This window comes from Solanum tuberosum, unplaced genomic scaffold (genome assembly GCF_000226075.1).
Source record: "Solanum tuberosum cultivar DM 1-3 516 R44 unplaced genomic scaffold, SolTub_3.0 scf00104, whole genome shotgun sequence".
Classification (NCBI taxonomy): Eukaryota; Viridiplantae; Streptophyta; class Magnoliopsida; order Solanales; family Solanaceae; genus Solanum; species Solanum tuberosum.
Genome location: NW_006239030.1, coordinates 640,755 through 654,510, shown reverse-complemented (window position 1 = coordinate 654,510; position 13,756 = coordinate 640,755). Strand labels below are relative to the sequence as shown.

At 36.7% G+C, this 13,756-nt stretch overlaps 2 protein-coding genes across 3 annotated transcripts; both read left to right on the top strand.

Annotated features, from left to right (window-relative positions):
* The first annotated feature begins 556 nt into the window (after nt 1-556).
* On the top strand, nt 557-10,380 carry LOC102596658 (DEAD-box ATP-dependent RNA helicase 24). Of its 2 annotated transcripts, none has more exons than XM_006349115.2 (6): nt 557-1,466; nt 5,647-6,875; nt 8,946-8,985; nt 9,201-9,600; nt 9,697-9,760; nt 9,961-10,380. In XM_006349115.2, exons 1-5 carry the CDS (start codon nt 863-865, stop codon nt 9,746-9,748), a joined length of 2,325 nt encoding a protein of 774 aa, XP_006349177.1. In that variant the 5' UTR covers nt 557-862; the 3' UTR covers nt 9,749-9,760; nt 9,961-10,380. The 2 variants fall into 2 exon arrangements, with proteins under 2 accessions (XP_006349177.1, XP_015164981.1); XM_015309495.1 differs by having other exon boundaries at nt 9,697-9,791.
* An 821-nt stretch (nt 10,381-11,201) lies between these two features.
* LOC102596329 (pentatricopeptide repeat-containing protein At1g02370, mitochondrial) lies at nt 11,202-13,643 on the top strand. The gene is made up of 2 exons (XM_006349114.2): nt 11,202-11,570; nt 12,312-13,643. The coding sequence occupies exons 1-2, from the start codon at nt 11,316-11,318 to the stop codon at nt 13,542-13,544; spliced, it is 1,488 nt and encodes a 495-aa protein (XP_006349176.1). The 5' UTR covers nt 11,202-11,315; the 3' UTR covers nt 13,545-13,643.
* Nucleotides 13,644-13,756: the final 113 nt, after the last annotated feature.

Here is a 13,756-nt window from a genome sequence, read left to right as displayed (position 1 = left end):
TTTAACCCCTAAACTCCTCAACCGAAGTTCGGGAAGTCATTTTATACTTCTAAACCTTACATCAAACTCAACAACTCACACGTAAGGCTCTAGTTTCACCTACTAGTTTTTCCGAAGCGTTACACTACTCCCCCCTCACTCTTTCTATATCTCTCCTCTCTTTATGTTTGGTGATGATGTATATCAATGCATATCTTGATCCTAGATACACTATTTTATATCAAACACATGTATCTATGTATAGTATATAAATATTTGATATCAGATGCATAGATACAATTGATATCGAACACATGAGATGAGGTTAATATTAAATATATTGAATAAAGTTGATATAAATATAGTGAATGAAATTAATTTTAAATTCATAATTTTTTTGAAATTTATAAAAAGTGAGGCGAGCGAGGAAGGAAGATCAACGAGTGAGAGAAAACAGAAATGAGCGAGAAAATTAATAAATATATATCAAATTTCAAATACATACAAATTACAACTAAATAGTAATAGTTTATTCGGAAATAAATATTTTCATATACTTAGGGAAACTATTGTTTCACGATATGTATAATATCCTCATAAAAAGGGATTAGCAAAAAGAAAGGAAAAAAAACAAAATAAAATAGGCCGTGGGCCGACCTTAGTTCAGTCGCCGTTCCCGCTGCTCATATCAGCTTCCGTTTAGCGGCAAAACAATCAGGCGTTTTTCAGAAGCAAACCGATGATAAGCAAGATGGTTTAGATTTTACAATTTGGATAGCTATCTTTGCACTGGCCGAAATTTGTTAGATAACACCATATCTGTATATTCAGTTTTTTTTTTAGGGTTCAGTAAACTAGGGTTTGAACTTTGAACCAAACGAATATGTCGAAGAGAAAATTCGGATTCGAAGGATTTGGCATTAATCGGCAAACAACGTACAACTTCGAGCGAAATCAAGCTCCTCAGCGACTGTATGTTCCGCCATCCTCACGTTCCGGAGGTAGCCATGACAATTACGAAGATACCGACTTAGATAACATTGAGTACGATGACCACGAAGCTGTCGGAGGGAACAACGATGATGGAGGCGGAGGAGGTGGTGAGGATGATGAAATTGATCCACTTGATGCGTTTATGGAAGGGATTCATGAAGAAATGAAGGCTGCACCGCCTCCTAAGCCGAAAGAGAAGTTGGATAAGTATAAGGATGATGTAGATGATGATCCGATGGAGAGTTTTCTGAGAGCGAAGAAGGATGTAGGGTTACAATTGGCTGCTGATGCTCTTCACGCTGGTTATAATTCCGACGAGGAGGTGTATGCTGCAGCAAAGGCGGTTGATGCAGGGTTAGTTGAGTATGACTCCGACGATAATCCAATTGTTGTTGATAAAAAGAAGATTGAGCCTATTACTGCTCTGGATCATAGTGAGATTGACTATGAGCCTTTCAACAAGGATTTTTATGAGGAAAAGCCTTCTATTTCAGGTACACTGTGTTCTGTTTGATGATTTCTCCTCTTGATCTAGTTTACTCGTGGTCCACAATTTAACTTCGTTCTTTTGTTGGTTAGAATGACATAACGTGCACTGAAAAACCATAGATAAGAACAAGAGGTGAAAAACTAGAGATGGATTCATGATTCTAAGTTAGTGGGTGTAGAGCATTGGCGGATTCATGATTTCCAGTATAAATGTGTGAATAAGCTAGCAAAACACAATTCCAAGGGAGGCAGTAGTATATAATTTATAGGTAGATAAAGTTTGATTAGTGGGATTAAAAGTCCCTAATTCCACTATTCCAGTACTTTATTTTTAAAAATAATAATTATAGTGAAACGACGACGTTTTGGGCAATTGACTCCTGGCTGTTTTGGAATTAAATGGAAAAAAATAACAAAAGCTAAATGTAAAATAAATAACTTAGTTGGTCAGATTCGAACCCTGAACACAAGGTACATTTTGAAGGCCCTATGCCACTGAGCTACGTTTTGTTTCTTGTTCAGGGTGTTCAAAATTAATATATGTACGTAAATGCAGTATATCTACCCTATATACAGTGTAAATTTTTGTTGTGAACCCTCTCCCGCCTCCTAGATCCGCCCATGGTGCAGAGCACTATCAACCTCCTGCTACTTTTAGCAACACTTGCAAACTCAGGATAAATTCAAATTTTCTTGCTTAACTATATGTGTAGTTCAAGCAGAGGACAATGTGTGGCTAGGACAATGTGCGGCTGCACCAGTGCCTGCATATTGCATCCGCTTATGGGGAGAGTAGAGCCTGCCTCATGATCTGTCAGACCTGGTGGTTTTTAGAGCTTGTTATAAATAATGGCTTCTAATACTTCATGTAAAGATTAATTGTTACAAAAACGGAAAAGGGTTAAATATTATCCATGTACTATCAAAAATAGTTTAAATATACCATTCATTATACTTTTGGCTAAATATATCTCCTTTTTTTAAAATTTGTCTAAATATATCCTTTATGTTATACTTTTGGTCTAAATTTACCCCTCTTATTATACTTAGACACTAATTTGCCTTTAATTTTGACGGAGCGACACGTGACAAGCTCATAATCAAATGACCAATGTAATCTCCAATTTTAAATACCCAATTTCTTTAGAAACTCACATGTTTAACCCATTCCCGACCCATGAAATTTCCGAAAGTGAGGTTACTCTCATATTTGATTTCACATCCTCTTGTGTCTCCACTCATCGCTGCCTCAGGTGTGCAAATAATTGAATGTACCCATTCATATTCATAATGAGATCTCTATTCAGATATGAACTCTTTCAATTTTGGAAAAGATAATGCTTATATATGTTTAGAAATTCCATAGGAATCACGTATTTATTTGCTCTGTATGTGGACGTGATTGTTTTTAGTAATAAAATAAGCTTACATTGAGAAGGCTTTTAAATAATTGAAAACCGATTATTGTAGTCAGAGAAAATATAGTCGAACTAAAGAAGTAAATTACTCCATCCGTTCCATGTACATGTCGTCCTTACTAAAAATAGATGTTCCTTAATATTTGTCATTTCACAAAGCCAATGCATAAATGACACTATTCTTCCTATTTTACCCTCAAGAGTTCTTAGCCTTGAAAGCATGCGTTTGACCAATATAGGAAAACTAAGTAATTGATTCATGTTCATTGGTAATTAATTAAAATAAATTAATTCATGTTGATTCATTGAAAATTTGACTTCAAGAGAACACTCAATAAGGGTACAATTTACCTAGTTTGTTAAGGGGCATGAAACCTAAAATGGTGACAACCAAATAAGAAAGGAGGGAGTATAACGATAGGTTGCTCATGAGCACTGAAATTGTAATTTGATGGTATTACTTTTATCATTTACTGATTTTCGTGATCGAAAGTATGATAGGCTTATGCTTGCTTGGAGACGAAGTTTCTAGAGAACGCAATGCTAATTCAAAATATTCATGGTGATTGAGAAGATAGAATTAGAAGAAGATGAAAAGAAAACAACTCAAAAGGGAGGGAATGGGTTAAACGGGTGTGTTTCGAAAGAAATCAAATATTTAAAATTGGGAATTATTTAAGTGGAGAAGGGTAGAGGGGTGGGCTCATTATCCACCGAGTTTAGAAGGCTGTGATTGGTCCAAAGGGCGGGTCACAGACGGATTTCTCGGTTATCAAAAAAAATTAAAAAAAAATTGGGAATCACATCGGCCATTTGATTTTGAGCTTGCCACGTGTCCCTTCGTCAAAATAAGGGCAAATTTGTGCCAAAGTATAACGGGAGGGGTATATTTAAGCCAAAAGTATAACGCGAGGTATTTTTTATACCAAAAGTATAACGAGGGGTATATTTAACCCTTTTCTGTTATGAAAATTGTAATGTGGGCGATTTTAGTTTTTTGGTAGTAAATGTTGACACTTCACGAATATATGCTGTTTTTAGTTTCTTTTGGAATGAGATACAATTTTTGGTTCATATGGGGTATGGCGTTGTACTAATCCCTAACATTTCCCTGGTGCTTTGGTCCTTTGTTTGAACTTAAAAATGATGAATCCATTTTAGAAATGTTGGGTTGGGGACTGTTGTAAATTTTATTTAAACATTGTTTCTATTGATCATTGATGTGCAAAATGTTATAATTTGAGCTTATTCTAACTTATGGCTTCTGGCTTATTTTTAGCTTAAAGCTAAGTGCTTATAAGCACTTTTTTAACTTACCCGAACACTCCAAAAGTGCTTACAAGCAATTTCAGCTTAAAAGCACTTGAATAGACCAATCCGAACGGGCTCTTAGTTGTTTTGTTCCTGAAAGATGGATAATTCCATGAGACCCTTCACTTGCTGAGGCAGATTAGACAGGAAGTTTAACACCTGGCTTTCATTATGATCATGGCTTAGGGCAGTGTTATCAAAGGCGCGCTTTAAGTGCGCTTAAGCCCTGAAGCGAGGCTCAAAACGTGTTAAGTGCTTCGCCTCGTTTTATGTGCACTTCAGTGTTGTCATCAAGGTTCTAAGGCAAACATGTCCTTACCAATGAGCCTCTTATGAAGAAGTGACACTAAATAATTGATATTTCATTAATCATAATTATTTTTTAATTTCTTTGGTCATATATTTGTCATTCATATTTATAATTATTAGTCTTGGACAAAACAAATATATTTGTATTCTTTTCTCCATTTGCGCCTTTTTTCATTAAAGCCCACACTTTATTTGTGCTTTGCGCTTAAAGCCCCCACGGACCTTAGAGCTTTTTTGCGCTTTTCGCCTTTGATAACACTGGCTTAGGGATGCCAGCTTACCAGTAGGTTTATTAGCTTCCCTAAAGCAGTGGTTGATATTGAAGCCATGAACTTCAACTAAATTCTGAATCTATTTGATGTAGCTGTCAGTATAACTACACTTTGAGTTGCTTTGATGTAGCTATCAATATTCCAAGGAGATTCCCATTCACCTTTTACACTTTGTGAGCAAAAGAGAGTCTGTTTCTGCAATACTCAACACTAGGTTCCTATAGTCGCACCAGTTCAAGCCATAGAGTGTAGCTGCTGCATCTGCCATGTTGCTGGTACCAGGGCCTAGGGTAATAGAGTATGCTCATAGAGTGATCCCCTGGCTATTTCTGATGAGTCCACCACTTCCACATAGTCCTTGGATGCAACTTCCATCACTATCTAGTTTCACTAGCTGAGGCGGTGGTCTTATCCATTTGACAATGGTGACAGTTCTTTGTTGAAGTGTGGCATCACAGACTTGACAAATACTTCTCCAGTTCTGTCCCAGATTAGCTTTTCCAAATCTTCTCATTGTTACCTGCAAAATAGTGTACACAATATTAGTGATTGTTCTGTATATGGAAGGTTTGATGGCCTCAAATTTATTACTGCATCTTGTCCTCCATATTTCCCAACATTTGTATGGAGTCTGTTGTAATTTGATTCTACTTGTATGGGGTTGGAGCTGAGCCCCAGTTCAGCATTATTTTATTGGTTCTCCTTGTATTCATGTGTATTTTGAATGTAGGGTTGTTTAGTGCAGTCAATAAGGAGCCCAGCTCTTCATGGTGATTGCAAGCAGCCATTATCGTTTTGCTAGGTCTTCTTTGGATTGCACATTATCTGTAATCAGTATCTTCCTTCATCCAGGTTAATGCTTTTGCTTTATGCAGGTATGAGCGATCAGGAAGTTAATGAATATAGTACAAGCTTGGCCATTCGTGTATCGGGCTTTGATGTACCAAGGCCAATTAAGACATTTGAAGACTCTGGTTTTTCTGTTGAGTTGATGAAAGCTATCAGTAAACAGGGTTATGAAAAGCCTACACCAATACAGTGTCAAGCATTACCAATTGTGCTCTCTGGGAGAGATATTATTGGTATTGCTAAAACTGGGTCCGGTAAGACTGCTGCTTTTGTGCTTCCTATGATTGTCCACATCATGGATCAGCCTGAACTGCAGAAAGAAGAAGGCCCCATTGGAGTTATTTGTGCACCCACTAGGGAATTAGCACATCAAATATTTGTGGAGGCAAAGAAATTTTCGAAATCGCATGGTATCCGTGTGTCTGCAGTTTATGGAGGAATGTCTAAATTGGATCAATACAAAGAACTAAAGGCAGGGTGTGAGATTGTTGTTGCTACTCCAGGGAGGTTGATAGATATGATCAGAAAGAAGGCATTTACAATGTTGAGAGCAACTTATCTAGTGCTTGATGAGGCTGATCGGATGTTTGACCTTGGTTTCGAGCCTCAGATAAGGTCCATTGTTGGTCAAATTAGACCTGATCGCCAAACATTGCTCTTTTCAGCAACTATGCCCCGCAAAGTTGAGAAGCTTGCCAGAGAAATATTGACGGATCCTGTAAGAGTTACTGTGGGTGAGATTGGCACGGCTAATGAGGATATTACACAAATAGTTGAAGTGATTCCTTCGGATGCTGAAAAATTGCCTTGGCTTCTGGAGAAGCTCCCTGGACTGATTGACAATGGTGATGTTCTTGTCTTTGCTTCGAAAAAGGCAACAGTGGATGAGATTGAATCCCAATTGGCTCAGAAGGGATTTAGAGTTGCAGCTCTCCATGGTGACAAGGATCAAGTTTCTCGTACGGAGACGCTGCAAAAATTTAAATCTGGCATATATCATGTTCTCATCGCAACTGATGTTGCTGCTCGTGGTCTTGATATCAAATCACTTAAGTCAGTGGTGAACTATGATATAGCTAAAGATATGGACATGCATGTTCACAGAATTGGGAGAACAGGTCGTGCTGGTGACAAAGATGGAACGGCCTACACTCTTATTACTCACAAGGAAGCACGTTTTGCTGGTGAACTGGCGAACAGTTTGGTTGCTGCTGGTCAAACTGTGTCCGTGGAACTAATGGACCTTGCTATGAAGGTACTTCTATATTTTTTATTTGAAATGCTTGAAGCTTAGGATTAAGGATTCTATTTTCTTGTTTTATCCTCTTAAATTTCACCAAGTGCATTACATTTTGTGATATTCACCTCTTCCATTCATTGCCACTGCTCAAGTTTGTGTGCCACACACTCAGACACAAAATTAAAGTAAAAGATGAACCAAGAAAAAGGGAAACATTTTCCCTTTTGAAGTCAAAATCTATAATGGCATCCTTTCCGTAGATATTCTTTACTAGAAAGCTACGATGATAGATCAGAGAATGTTTATTTGTTCTTTTGGTTTCTCAAACGAAATACGAGTCCAAGGATGCAATGTTGTGGGCTGCTGGGATTCAATTGTCGCACAATCACGGGTTGCTAGGATTCATGTTGAAGTATACAATTGAAGGATGGATCAGAGATGCTTTAACATGATTTGGAGATTACATAGTCATTGCAACACAAGAAGCCTCCAAACCTTTCTTGTCTAGCTGAGTTTTATTGTAGACATCTTAAAAAACCTAGCAGGAGTATCTTGAGATGCCAAGCTAATATATGAAATATTAACTATTTTATTTATGGATGTGAATTGGAAAAATAGGAGTATGTAAACCTTGGTAGAAATGTTATTAGACTATGTAGTATCGCGTAGCACCTGGTAAGGTATGATATGTAAATATATTGAGAACTATCTAGAGACGGAAACCAAGGATGTGGCCTATTGGTCAATGGAGTAGTTTGGGAACCATGAGGTCTCAAGTTCAAATCTCAGCAAAGGCAACTTTGCCTCTGCTCCCTCCATCCCAATTTAAGTGGCACCGTTTGACTTGCACAAAGTTAAAGAAAGAAAAGAAGACTTTTGGAATGGGTAGTCTAAAATAAACCTTAGACATTTGTGTGGCTATGAATCATTTCATCAAGGCTAAAAGGGCAATTTTAAAGTTGTACTCTTTCTAATTATAGATAGGTGACATTCTATTTCGGATGGATTAAAAAGGATAGTCTACCACATAGATTGGGCAGTGGGAGTATTTTATTTTCCGCTATTGCTGCATAGATTTCAATAGATCATAGGTTTTTTGAGATAAATTTTCATGTGATTTTAGGTCTGCATCACACTTTTAACTCCTTCACTCAACCTCTTATTTATCCTCTCTGTGTGTGTTGCACCTTTTGACGAATGTGGTCATATCTAATTTTGTCTAATCATGTAGAATATTATATTTGTCTTAAAAACCAGTCTTGCAACATTTATCTTGTGGATTTTAGATATGTAATATTTACTCCCATACAATGGTGCTAGTCTTACAACTATTGTATAAAACTTCCCTCATTTAGTAGGTATTTCCGTCACATAGCAGATCGGCAACACTTAACCAATTCAACCATCCCTTTTTGATTCTGTGTGAACCCTCATTTATTATACTATTCTCTGGATCATCAAATCTATATATCTAAATAAAAAAAAGACAAGTTCAATTCTGTCTGAACTTCACCCCAACTTGAATGTTCGTATGCTAACTAAATTTGCAGTATATTTAGTCTCTCTTATCCTTAAGCTCTTACTATCTGGTGTGCTTCTCCACATTCCAAGCCTTTGGTTGACACCCTTGTAAATTTTGTCGATTAGCATAATTTGTCTGCAAATGGCTTACACAGCGGGACCTCATCAGGTATAATGTCAGTTAGCTCATCCATAACATATAGGGTACATAACTACAGGTTCAATGCCGTTCCCTGGTGTAAAGTGTAAACCATGGTTGTGGAGATATTCTTTGTATTTCCTACTTCTGTTCCCACTGTGGATGATAAGGTCTTGCAGAAACTGTTGTAGCGTCTTCTTTCTTTTGGATTATTGCTCCACTTTTGGTCTTTTGGAGATATCTCTTTTGTTTGGATGATTGGTGAATTTCCTTTACTTAATTAAGCACCTTCTGAGCACAGCATTATTTTAGACATTTATTGTCATTTTTTGCTCCTTGTTTTGTGCTTCTTATTTGGGTTGTTGCTTAAAATACTCAGATCTTGTTCTGTTTGCATGATTAAATTTATTGTGTGTAAAATTTAGGATGGAAGGTTTCGGTCCAAAAGGGATGCAAGGAAAGGAGGTAAGGATTTATTCTTATTGTTGATCTTATTGAAGATTTTCCCCAAAATCGTACATTGATGGGCACTGATGGTTCCATATAGTAACTCTTGGGGATTTTGTTCTATTGATCCACCCTCCTTTTAACAACTGTAAAGCTTGGGGAGAAGGGAAGTGGGACTTCTTTAGATTCTTGATTGCCTAACCAAACTATTAATGAGAATTTTATGCCTTCAGGTGGAAAAAGGGCCAAAGGAAGGGGAGGAGGAAACAATAAAGGTGTACGAGGTGTGGATTTTGGTCTAGGGATTGGATACAATCCTGAATCAAATAACCCTCCCCAGAGCGCTGCTCCAAGCCGTTCTGCAGCTGTTAATTCCCTGAGGACAGGAATGATGGCACAATTTAAAAGTAGCTTTGTTGCTGCATCATCAAAGTCTCAAAATCAAGGGATGAATAACACAGAGGGCACGTTTCCCAACAAGAAAATGGTCTTGCAAGGCTTTGTCTCTGGTGGGACTATAGGTGGAAATAGTAATACTTCCCATAATAGTTCCACATTTACTGCTGCAACATCTGGGGCATATACTTCTAGTCAGCCAGCTAGAGATGGAGCTAACCAGAAAAGTTCAGAGAGGTGACTATATCACCTTATCTACATCTGGTTTCTCAATTAATGTAAATGAAGTACTTGAACATTAAATTAATTAAAGTCATTTTTTCACCCTTGCAGTTCAAAGGAGAAGTCCAGAGAAAGACGGAGGCCTTCTGGTTGGGATCGTTGATTTGTTATTTAGGTATACTGGGATAATCAACTTGTTGGAAAATGTACTTTTCCTTTCAAATTAACCTTGATCTTCTTCTTTTTTCGGTCAATTTTTTTCTTCGTCTTCTATATAGTATTAAGTTATTGCACAGTTATTTCGCTTAGATTTGTGTACTTGTAGTTTCTGTCTAGTTGGTGTTTGATTCCCCTCCTATGATTTTGGTGATGCAGTACTGTGGGATATGCTTGGTTTATGTGTCACTCCCCATCATGGTCTTAAGTTGGTGCAGCTTTTCTTTCGAACTCATCATTCACATCGAGGAAATGAAGGGAGGATAAATTGTTATATCCTTAACAAGTAGGGAGTGTGCAAAGTCCAATCAGATTGGCGTCCATTGCAGAAATGGCTTGGGAGGAAGTTATGGTGCTTCTGAAATGGTTCGTGTAAAATGATCTTTATTGTTCAAGAGTGTATCTTATATGTAGCATTTGGTTCTCTTGATACATCAAAATTGTTCCTGTAACTTTAATACCTTTCTGGACTTCAGAAAATTTTAACATAGGGCTCAAGTATGGAAGAGACGCAAGTGTAAATTATTCACTTTGGCTGCTGTTTCAATTGCACTGTTAACTTTTGCTACTTGTGGATTATGTCGTAAGAACATCCAAAGACTGCCTCACCCATGTCAAATCCTCCCATAACTCTATTTTTGGAAGATGAGATACGGCATGGGGCCGCTGTGTTTTGGAAGAGCCGAGTAACATAGCTTATGGATGAAATCAATTTTGATTTGGTCGTCCTGAAACTTTCTGCTTCAAAATTATGTCTTCCCAATGATACTTATAAGATGGATATGGTAAAGCCATATGCTATCTCAAGTGTTCTTATGGCTATCAAACTGTAGGTTATATGATTGTATCTAAAATTTAAGAATGAATCAAGATTTTTGAAATTTATGATTTAAAATAAATTATATATATTTGGGTGATTATAAATTATTTTGGTAATCTATATTCATTCCATTCACTTCTACTTGTCTATCACATTAAATATATATTAGAGTACACTTTTACTTGTCACTCATCACATATAATATTTTTCAATAATATTTTATTCTCAAGACCTAAGATTATATATCAATTAATATGACTTTACGGTGAAATATTTATATTAATTTTTGGTGTATTTTGAAGAAGTAGCACCAAGTAATAATCATCTAAAATAAATTACTCCCTCCGTTTTAAATTTGATAGGCATTTTAGTTTTAAAGAATTATTCCAAGTAATTACCATTTAAAAAAATTTAAGATTGAGATTGACAATTAACTTTAGTTGTATCCTTAACATCACATACTAATTACTTTTAATAATACTCAAATTCTCAAAAATATAAAATTACTAAATATTTATAATATTCTTTTAATATACTTGAAACTTGAAAGTAAACTAAAACTTTATTAGTTAAAAAATAAGGAGGAGATATTTGAGTGAAATTGGAAAGAAAAGAAAGAGAATGCTTAAACCCTAGTACAAAACCCTTGCGAATGCGAGCTGGAGGTTATACTTGAGAAAGTTATCGGGCCAAAATGATCCGGAATTTGACCCGTCAGATTTCAAACGAGACCCGACTGAACCTCAGAAGACTATGTTTCACGGCGGCGGAGCAGAGTGGAAGAGATTCGAGGCTCTACCGGAGATTGTCGGCTTTAGGAGCCACAAAAGGGTCGGTTACTGAAACAATAAATGCGTATACGAGAGAAGGCAGAGTTGTGAAGAAGTATGAACTGGAAAAATGCATCAAGGAGCTTCGCAAATATAAAAGATACCAGCATGCTCTTGAGGTATAGTATACTATACCCTCTGAAATCTCTTGATCATTTAGCTTACCAAGTTTACTTTATTAGGAATAGAATGAAATGAGCTGGTAAAATGGAATGTATATAGTTTACATTGCTGATAATACTGTGATTGACAGACTTGTGTGGAGTTTAGGGACGAATTGTTTAGGATATAGATGATTCATATGATGATTGATTGCTATAGTTTTGGAATTGGAACATTTAAATTTAGAATGACAACTTTTACCGTATAGTGAAAAGGGTTTTCAATCTGTAGTTGCCAAGCTCTTGTTATTGGCTCACTATATCTTCCCATTCCTATCCTTTCCGTAGTACAAGGCATGCTTTCAGGCTTAACCAGTTCCTGTATAAGATGTAAAAATATCAAGAAGAAACAAGCTTGTATTAACTCTCAAGACAAATTGTTGGCCGGTATTGGAATGAATGCCCTGAATATAGTGGTATGTGAATACGTATATGAGATTTTTATAGCCGACCCCAAATAGTTTGCGATATTGATAAGGCATTGTTGATTGTTGTGTTATAATGAGCTAGTTAGATCTTTTGGAGTTACGCTCCAGAGAGGAGATATTTTTCCAGCTGCAACTGTATTGTATTTTTCTATCAACTGTTCGCCAAGAATATGTTTATGCAGACATTGTTTCGTTATGCCATCTAGATGGAGTATATCCACATAAAATGATTTTGAATATCATGAGTTGATATTCCTATTTATTGTTGCAGATAATGGAGTGGATGGAGAAAAGAGGTATAAACTTTTCGTATGGTGATTATGGAGTACGATTGGATCTCATAGCAAAAGTTCAAGGAATAACTGCAGCTGAAAAATACTTTGGCGGCCTCTCACCCTCCATGCAGAATCAAAGCACTTATGGAGCACTCTTGAATTGCTACTGTGTTGAAAAAATGGCAGACAAGGCGTTATCCTTCTTTGAGAAAATGGATCAATTGAAGTTCACAAATAAATCATTGGCATTCAACAATCTTATGTCGTTATATATGAGACTAGGGCAACCAGAAAAAGTTGCCCCTTTGGTACAGGAAATGAAGAGCAGAAAGGTTCCGCTATGCACATTTTCATATAATATCTGGATGAATAGCTATTCTTGTTTAGATGATATAGAAGGAGTGGAAAGGGTCTTCGAAGAGCTAAAACAGGAGAATGCAAAGGAGTGTGATTGGACTACATATAGTAACTTGGCTGTTGCCTATGTTAAGGCTGGGCATAACGAAAAAGCTGAGTTAGCTCTAAAGAAGCTTGAGGAAGAGATGGGACCTCGTAATCGTCAGGCTTACCACTATTTGATTAGTTTGCACGCCAGAATATCTAATCTAGGTGAGGTTTATCGTATTTGGGGTTCTCTAAAGAGTTCCTTGGATCTAACCAATTCTAGTTATCTTGTCATGCTTCAGTCCCTTAGTAAGCATAACGACATGGATGGTTTAAAGAAATACTACGAGGAATGGGAATCAAGCTGCTCTACTTATGATATGAGGCTGGCAAATAATGTCATTGGAGCTTATCTGAGACATGACATGTTAAACAATGCAGAGAAAGTCTTCCATAGTGCTTTGAAGAGATCACAAGGACCTTTCTTCTTGGCTTGGGAAATGTTCATGCTTTTCTATTTGAGGAAGCGTCAAATCAATTTTGCTCAACAGTGCATGGAAGCAATTGCCTCTCGGATAAAGGAAAACAAATGGCGACCAAAATATGAAACCATAAGTAATTTTCTCGAGTATTTTGTTGAAGAAAAAGATGTTGATGGTGCTGAGGATTTCTACAAGTTTCTGAAGAAGGTAAATTGCCTTAGTAGTGATGTTTATAGTTCATTGCTTCGCACTTATGCAGCTGCCAACAGAACAACAGACGATATGAGACTGAGAATTAAGGAAGATGGTATTGAAATGAGTTGTGAGCTTGAAGAATTGCTTAAAAGTGTTTGTCCTGAATAATTAAAAGGATCTTTACCTACTATATGGTTTTGTTTCTTTTCCATCTTCTTTTTGTGTAACATATGTTCTTTAAAGAAGCATACTATGGTAATTCTTTCATTTCACATTTTTCATTTTCTTTTCCTCTACTCTGCATATTCGGTCATAAGGGCGAAATTTAAAGAACTGAATCAGGGGGAATCCAACTCTTCAGGTACAGATTCTCAAGAGCT